Source organism: Haplochromis burtoni, unplaced genomic scaffold (genome assembly GCF_018398535.1).
Source record: "Haplochromis burtoni strain Fernald_Lab_line unplaced genomic scaffold, NCSU_Asbu1 Contig_514, whole genome shotgun sequence".
Taxonomy (NCBI): domain Eukaryota; kingdom Metazoa; phylum Chordata; class Actinopteri; order Cichliformes; family Cichlidae; genus Haplochromis; species Haplochromis burtoni.
The window spans coordinates 61,462-70,053 of record NW_024582875.1 but is presented as its reverse complement, the minus strand read 5'-3'; the positions used below and the strand labels follow the sequence as shown (position 1 = coordinate 70,053).

The 8,592-nt window shown below is 39.7% G+C and overlaps 1 protein-coding gene across 3 annotated transcripts in view; it reads right to left on the bottom strand.

The window, feature by feature from the left end:
• Positions 1 to 6,666, bottom strand: part of rangap1a (RAN GTPase activating protein 1a) — a 17,330-nt gene extending 10,664 nt beyond the window's left edge. For 2 of the 3 annotated variants that reach the window (XM_005946993.2, XM_005946991.2), the window contains exons 1-13: positions 6,564 to 6,666; positions 5,458 to 5,577; positions 5,232 to 5,359; positions 4,685 to 4,744; positions 4,416 to 4,595; positions 4,149 to 4,283; positions 3,775 to 3,933; positions 3,265 to 3,378; positions 2,719 to 2,818; positions 2,505 to 2,589; positions 1,391 to 1,538; positions 928 to 1,044; positions 723 to 828 (exon numbers count right to left, since the gene is read on the bottom strand). In XM_005946993.2, coding sequence (XP_005947055.1) covers positions 723 to 828; positions 928 to 1,044; positions 1,391 to 1,538; positions 2,505 to 2,589; positions 2,719 to 2,818; positions 3,265 to 3,378; positions 3,775 to 3,933; positions 4,149 to 4,283; positions 4,416 to 4,595; positions 4,685 to 4,744; positions 5,232 to 5,359; positions 5,458 to 5,569 — 1,444 coding nt within the window. In that variant the 5' untranslated portion in view covers positions 5,570 to 5,577; positions 6,564 to 6,666. Of the gene's footprint in view, positions 1 to 722; positions 829 to 927; positions 1,045 to 1,390; positions 1,539 to 2,504; positions 2,590 to 2,718; positions 2,819 to 3,264; positions 3,379 to 3,774; positions 3,934 to 4,148; positions 4,284 to 4,415; positions 4,596 to 4,684; positions 4,745 to 5,231; positions 5,360 to 5,457; positions 5,578 to 6,438 lie in introns of all 3 variants that reach the window. The other variant, XM_005946992.3, reaches the window with a different exon arrangement.
• Positions 6,667 to 8,592: the final 1,926 nt, after the last annotated feature.

The following is an 8,592-nucleotide window of genomic DNA, read 5'->3' as shown; positions in this document are numbered from 1 at the left end:
ATATATATATATATATATGTATATGTATGTGTGTGTGTATATATATATATATATCTCTCTCTTAAGGTTAGCGTGGCTCTCTTGGATGGAAACAACTACCAGCATCTGAAGCTAATGATTTTATACTGCTTCATAAATCCATACACACCATGCTAGTGTAAAAACAATGAAAATAAATAAATAACATACATTTTAAAAAAACAAACAAAAAAAACAAACAAACTCTGGCACATATTGTATACAACAATAGAAACAAATGCCAGTTTTACATGTGGCTTTTGTTCTAAATAAACCTTTAAGTGGATCTATTATTATAAAGCTCCACTTAAAATTTTTGACTCTGTATGAACTCGATGAGACCGGTGAGGACAGAAGCCCCGCCCACCTTCCGCACAAACCCTTTGTTTGCAAGTGGCAGCCAAACGTGAAAGCTGGCTCTAACTGTGATGAGCCAAAACCACTTTTTCCAGAGTAGACTGAGCTTTCTAATGACTTAGATGAAGTAAATTGTAGGATTATTTAAATAAAATTAAATAAAAATAATTTAAGAGCATTTTAAGCTTCAGCAATAGCTGAAAATGAGAAAACTATACTAATACTCAAAGTAATATGTGAAAAAAAAAAAGAAAGAATCAAACAGCTTAGCACAAAATAACCAAAATACACAAATGTCACACAAGTCTGGCATTTGCAAGATGACTCAACTCCACAAAGTGTCTTACCAATACTGTCCAACACTGCATTCCTAACTTCAGTATTGTCCTCCTTGTACACAGATGCAATCTTGAGGAAAGCTTCAGCTGTTTTTGTAGCGTCTGAAACATCCACCTGGGCCCAGAAGAAGAAATGTTTACACACTAAAGAACTGCTGGATCTTTGCATAGGATTACAAGTGTGTTTTAATGTCACTGGAGATTTCTTTGCTACCTGCTGCTCAATAAGCAATGCTCTCGTGGGGCCCAGTTTAAGCAGTTTGTCAGGGGAGGGAAAGCTGAGGAAGGAGGAGACTTCTGGGGGTCGAGGTGCTGACTGTGGGGTGGAAAACTGTAAGAACAAGGCAAAAGGAAAAAGTCAAACCACAAATGTGTGCATATGATCACAGCTAGTGTGGATTTTAGACTTCCTGTCACCTATTCAGTACAGAATGAGGCTTCTGTTAGACATAATAGCGACGTCCCTCAATACTTTAACATGTTAGTCATCATTTGGATTCAATAAGGCCCATATCTTACATATATCCCACTTAGAACTAGTGTATATTTTTTTCCTTATAGAGATTTAATGGTTAGAATTTAAAAAATTATAATTACAGACACATTTGATGCCATTTTACTCGTTTAACTTGAGCCAACTTGTGTTAAAACTATTGCAATGAACAGACATGTCTTACCTTATTGCCAGTGCTTTCCTCTTCCTCCTCTTCCTCCTCTTCTTCCTCTACTTCCTCCTCGTCCACATCGTCCTCGTCATCATCTTCTTCCTCATCGTCGTCTTCGTCCTCCTCGTCATCATCATCTTCTGGCTCGCCCTCATCTTCACTGAAGAAGTTTTTTGGGGTTTTTTTTTAAAGCACAGCTCTGTAGTGAGGACTTTGCAAAAAGACTTCATGACCTAAAGCTGCGTCCACAGTAGATGCGATTTGCGCGTTTCACATCACTTGATAAACTGATATTTGAGATCTGACATGTGATGTATTTACTACCGGGTCATTCAATGGTATCCTGAGTTGGCAGCCGTTTGAATCGCTCACCTGGGATTTGAGAAAAGTTTATCTCGGGTACTGTCCACTTCATGCTGGTTAGTATTTGAGTAGAGTATTTAAGAGAAGCCTGGCAGGAGGATCTCAGTATAAAGATTATAGACAGCAGATGTCAGAAGGCTCAAGAGCATCTACGGACCTCGTCAGCATGTGCCAGATAAAGGCCTATTACAATTCAAGGTTCTACACAGGCTACATTTATCAAAACGCAAACTGGCTTCCTTCCTAAAACGATTCATCCTGCGATCGAAGCGAACAAATACCGGCTTCTCTAGCTCAAAAATCCTGAACCTGTCCACACATCCGAGGATTTTGCACTAAGACATTTCAGGCCTTCTCAGAAGTTTTGCTAAAGCAAATTGCTCGGGGCCCAAACCAGACATTATTTTGGGTGAAAGCAGCAACCCTAGAATTGTCAAATAATCAATACATGTTAATCGGATTTGCGCTGTTATTGGCACGAAAACTTATTCTGTTGAACTGGAAGCAAACGAAGCCACCGAGGTGGGACTTATTCCATGTCATTGGGCAACAATTTTGACTACTTTAACAAATCCAAGGCATGAAAGATGTATCTATAGTATTTTGTCTTTGAGATACTTTTTAAAGTTGCTGTAAGTTCATATGAAGAACCTCAAAAAGAGAGTTGTGGGGGGGGAGGCTCTGAATGTCACTTTCTGCTATGAATCACAACCACTGTGGATGCAGCTCAAGCAAACAGGAGTCAGACTAAGCTGTGATTTACCTGAGTGATCCAAGTAGCTCGCTCATGTTCATGGCTTCCATGGCGACTTTCAAGGCTCTGCAACCATCCTCTCCGATGCAGTTACCTGAAAACCAGAGATCCTTTTACACAAGCCGTGAAGCCAAATGCAGCTAAAACAACATTCCTCCATAATGTCTCAAATACAAACAAACAACAGAAGCATCATGACTGACACCGACTGCATTCTTTGTACCATTTAGGTCCAGTTTCTCCAGTTGGTCCTTGTCTTTTACTGCCTGTGCTACGACCAGAGCAGCATCCTCAGTAATCTCACCGTACGACAAATTGAGCTCCTGTGGAACATAAAAACTATTTATTCAGAAAAGTGTCCCACGTACATACATATGCTTTTATTTTAACTTCTGTAACGTCACTGTAGACTTCCACTATGTAAAACAAAAGGCGTTGGATAGGAGCAGCTGTAAAGTAAAGTTTTCCTTCACACGCGAGCTCCTAGATAGGTTTCTACTGCAGGTCTATTCTTTGTTGCAAATGTGAGAGAAAAGCTTTCATGGTGACAACTGAGCGTGAATTAAACGATAAGTGTCGAAGCAAACTTTTACATTAAAGATTTTTTTATAATCAAGTTAATCGATGAATCGTTACAACTCTAATACCATCATTAACCCTGTGCCCTGTTGTCAGGATGATAGGGGAAAAAAAATTAAATATTGTCCAAGCCTGCTGCCAACAACAACTTGCAACAAAGAGCTGGCAGTAGAGGGTTGCCCTCACTTACCTTGAGGATCGGCAGCCCCTCTGACACGCTCACTGCAATTGCTTTGGCTCCTTCCGGTCGTACCAAACAGTCTCCAAAGTTTATCACCTGGATGCTCCGCAAGTGTTTCAAGGCCTGTGAAGACACAGACAGTATCTGCTGTATCAGGCTGAAAATAACCAGTACAAATGATGGTGATGCATATTTTCACTATATTCAAATCATTCTGTCCTATTTTGCAGGCACTGTACAAATGTATCTTGTGAAGGCATAACTTTAAAGAGTTATATAAACAATACAGATCTTTCCTCTGTGCCTTTTAAACCAATCAGACTCTTTTGTGCAGGTGTCAGTGAAGCAGATTTCCATGCCTTTTTCAAGACTATCCAAGATTCTTTTTCCAGGCCTGGGAAATGAACATTTTCAAATACTCTTCAGGTATTTCATGAGTGCACAAACTCTGTTTAAAAAAAAAAAAAACAACAACTCACTGTCTAGATATGCAACTACTAATCCCTTACATATGTATACCTGAGCCATGGCCATAGCCCCCTTCTCAGTGAACGTGTTGTCATTCAGATTGAGGATTCGAAGTCCTGGATTGTGTTGCATGGCTTCGGCCAGGGCGGTCACACCTGCGTGGTTGATGCCATTCTGAGGCATGTGAACCTCCTCCATGCTGCCCATAAGCTGGAAAGACAAACTTTAATCGTACACTTTCGCTGCTTACACATAAAGGATAAAACTGTAAAGATCTACTTTGAATGTGTCTGACAGCATAAACTGGCTGATAATTATTTATACGAAGTGGTCCAAGAATAAAACGTGTCAATCATTAAGAGACGTATGAGAAACAGTCGTTCTGATGAATCAAAATGAAGCCTGTCGATGAAAATCAGTCTTACCTTAAAAGCCTGAGCGAGGGCAGTGGCTCCGTCATTCTCCAGTCGGTTTCTTCCAGCAACAAACACCTTCAGGCTGAGGGGCGATCCCGCAGCGCTGGATTTTTTATGGTTGTAGATCAATGATGCAGCTAAAATCTGAGGAGTACAAAACAAGTACAGTCATAATGATCTAGGATGCATCTGTCCACTTGTCTGGTTTTCATCTTTGATGCTTTATTCTTGACAATGACGACCTTATCCAAGAACACTTGTCATCTCCACACTTACCTTGCCACCTCCGATGCCCATGCCACAGTTGTTGAGCCGTAGCTCCTGCAGTGTGTAGCAGGTGGAACTCTTTAGCAGATTCTCAATGCCCTTTACTCCATCGGGTCCAAAAGCATTGTCGCTGAGGTCTAAAACTGTGAGCCTGGCACCCGCCAGCATCAGAGCATCACCCAGTGAATTCTACAAAACAAAAATAGGAAAATAGGAAGTGAATCAAAACTAACCGATTGGGATTCAAAATTGATGTGTTATTGATAATCATGTAGTACCAGGGAAGGTGGGATCTCAGAGCGCAGGCGACCTGTAAACATGTCACTCCAGTAACAACGCTGAGGAGGAAGGAAGCAAGGAGACAAGAGCAGTGTCAGTGGAAGCCACAAGATGATTGACTGACTGATTGTATTCCATTACAGGGCAGTTAATCATATAAATTATTATTAGATTCACCCATGCTTGTTGCAGGTATCAGTGTGACAGAGAGCAGAAGGCTGTTTTCAGCCATATTTAAACATTGTGTCGGACTAAGTTATCAGTTCATCTGCATATGAAACTTCTTATTTTAAGTGTGCACCCAACCTATCGCCCTAAGGCAGCTGCAGGATGCCAACCCCCCTTCACCCAAGCCATGAATTGGATAAACGTTTGGATTTCTCATTCCAGATTTTCATACTTCAAACATTTGCTATGATAAAGCACCTTTCATCATATGCCTTTGGAATATTAATATTAATTGTATTTTTATTAGTTCATATTTATTGTGGAGAAATATAAAACTGCTGAAATGTTAGAGATGATGAACAGAGAAAAACGTCTCACCATCAATGCACTCTTTGTCTCCAGGGCCTTAGCGATGGCCTGTGCTGCCTCCACACCTACAGTGTTTCCCTCCAATCTCAGAGCTTGTAAACCCTCAAAGTCCTGGATCTCCTTCACCATCTCCTCAACTGCAGAGATTCAAATGATCATATTAAAATAGGTAACACATAAGAAAAATCATTAAAGCCAAGCCTTTGGATTATTTTAGTGATTAAGTGACACTCACCTGACTGAGCATCATCCAGCTTTCTTCCCTGTCCTTTGTAACTGAGCTCTCCATCCTCCACTCCAGTTTTGGCCAGAGAGTCAGCCAACTGCGCAACGTCGTCTGTCGCCATCCTGGCACCTGAGGACCAAATGCATCACTTTTTTAACTTCATGATAAACTCCGCTGTCTGACTCCTCTGCCCAATACCAGATGCTAACAGAACCAAAACAAAAGCACCCAAAAGAAGTCATTCAAACTCTAAATGTTGTGATATTTAGTATATACACTGATTTATTTTTATCTTTTTTAATTATATATTTATTTTGTTTATTGATTTCATTGTATGCTTAAAGTATGGTTTTTAACTGCTATCTCTGTTTTATTATTGGAAAGCACTTTGGTCAACTTTGTTGTTTTTAAAAGTGCTATATAAATAAAGTTGGATTGGATTGGATTGGATAAATTATTCAGCTGCGTGTGAACAATCTGGTTTAAAGAGCGCGGTTTTTTTCTGGAAAACCTACCCTTACTGCGACACAAAAACAGCTGAAAGCGCTTGTTCCACTGAGGGAATAATGCACCTCAAACACTGATTTTAAGTCTGGAAAACCACCGGAGCTCCCATGTCTACACTGTGTAACCAGTAATCTCTACAGTCTCCTACATAACGTCTGCACTCTGTGTGCTCGTCTAATACCCGGAGACAGCCGACAGCTTTGACGTAGCGGTCACTGAGACAGAGTTGTTTTGGGGTGGATTTCCTCTTACAAGCAACCGGCGCCTAGCATGGGCTAACGTTGCTACCGTTATGCTAATATACCTGCATGAACTGTAACAGGCTCGTGTCCGTGGAGCCTTTACGATCGTTTCTGGAATTTATAATCCATTTTTATGCCATAATTATATATTTTCTTATGCGAATATGAACAGAAAAGATTCACGTGCTAGCAAAGGTCCATTCAACGTGGTTACAGCTCGGTCAGTCATCTGTTAGCAAACCTTTCAAGTTGGCCAGCGCGGAGGTTAGCCCCAGCCCTCGGGTTGAATTAGTTATTTTACACACCCTAAATCGCGTTTTAGCTAAACATGAGTCTACTCTTCATATAAATGAATGCTGTCATTACCACAACACTGCTGTGCCGCTTGAATACAGTCCGGCGGGTCGCTCCCTCGCTATTGCGCCTCTTCTTCTTCTTCGTGAGTTTTATCAGCGAAAATTGTGCATTACCGCCACCAACTGGTAAGGAAGGACCTTAACAAAAATATTAGTCTGTCTTCAAAAATTAAAAAGCAGCCTCATAACCTTTATATCTTGAAGTTTGTTTGTTTTTTAATTTGTTTATTTATTTTCTTTGCCTTTAATGAATAGCTTTTCTTCTTATACTGAAGTTTTAGATTACTTGTCTAAAACAAGCCAGCATCAGAACTTCAGCCAAACTACAAAAATAAAATACGAAGGTCAGCCAGGAAGTGAATCAGAAACAAAAGCAACAAATCCTGAGATGTTAATAACCCATTAATCTTCGAAAATATTCTGCCATGCCAATTTGTTATGTTTTATTTCTCATGGAAAATACAAACTAGTTGCAACATTACAGAGATCCTCTTTTATTCTTGTTCTTCTTTTGGCTGTTCCCTTTAGAGTTCACCATCCGCTTCACATCAACTCTCTGCATGTCCTCTTTCACTGCATCAATGTATCTTCTCTGCAGTCTTCTTATTATCCTCTTAACTGGCAGCTCCATCTTTAACATCCTTTATTCCATATATTCAATATCGCTTCTTCCCTTGTTATCAGTGCCACCGTCTCCAAACTAAACATCATAGCAGGTCTCACTACCATCTGAATGGTGATTTTGCATATCTTTATGATCACCAGAAACTTTAAACTCGGACACTCATAGTTATGAACACTTATGCCTGCATGTGATTGTGTGTGTCCTCAGTCATGAGGTCAAACTGCACGTTTTCTCCTCTGAGGGCTGCCTTTGTAATTTCAGACACTTGTAGGTGCCATACAGCAGTGTGATGGTGGGCCTCTTTCTGATATATTCCAGATGTGTATGGGGGTGAAGACGAGTCAACAAATGGCATAGCGGGTAGGTCTTTGGCATATTTATGCAGGCTTTGTCAAACTGCTTTTATTCTTGTGGATGTCAGAGCTGTTAGGCCCTAGCTCGTTAAGTTAAATATGTCCAGAGCCTGTGATGCTCTAAAGGGCGGCAGTTTTATTTCAATAGAGATCAGAGGTCATCTCCTTCTATTTGTCACACTTACAGGATATGATCATGTGATTCATCATCTCTTGACTGTGCTGATCTGCTCTGCTAAACGCAAAATTTCCTTCTGTGTGCTGTGACTGTGTAATGAACTCAGGAAATATTATGGTACCCATAGTTGTGTGATTTTAGTTCAATTTTTGTCTTAGTGCTTAAAAGGTTTAAAATACCTTACAAATATAAGATGAACCGTTAGTTAATCATCAGTTTATCACAGTATTATATAGGTATCCTTGTTGTCCTTGCTGTTTTTAGTCTGAAGCATGCCTTCTCACCAACACTACAGCACTTTACCAGCTTCTGATTGGCTGATTCAATCATTTCTTCCCCTCCAAAATGGTGCTGTTTCATCTATCTAACATTTTTTTCATCACCACCTCATGCATCCATGTAGTTTGACCGCATAACAGAAATTAAACCATTTATAACGATTTTGTAAAGTGAAATGTAGTACATTCAGATTAAACTAAGAACCATTTTTATGCTCAAACTTGATCATCTCCTTTACAAACAGGTTTGACAGGTTTCCAGTGCAGCAGGCAAAGTGGGGTGCAACAACCTTGCTTTTGGTTGTTAAAATATTATCATATTACCAAAATAAAACCCCTCTGAATTTTATTTTGTATAGTTATGCCTGTAAAGAAATTATGTATCATGGTTTGTATTTTTTATTGTATGCAAATACCATGTGAGTTAGAGTAATTCAAACAATATCAGCTTTATTTATACATCAGCTTAATGCCAGTTCATATCATTATTTCTAAATATTATTGAAGTGTTTCATACACTAAATTAAAAAATGTAGGGGGAAATACAGCAAAGATTGCGATGTGAGTAAAAAAAGGAAAAGAGGGGTCTAGTAAACTGGGAATAA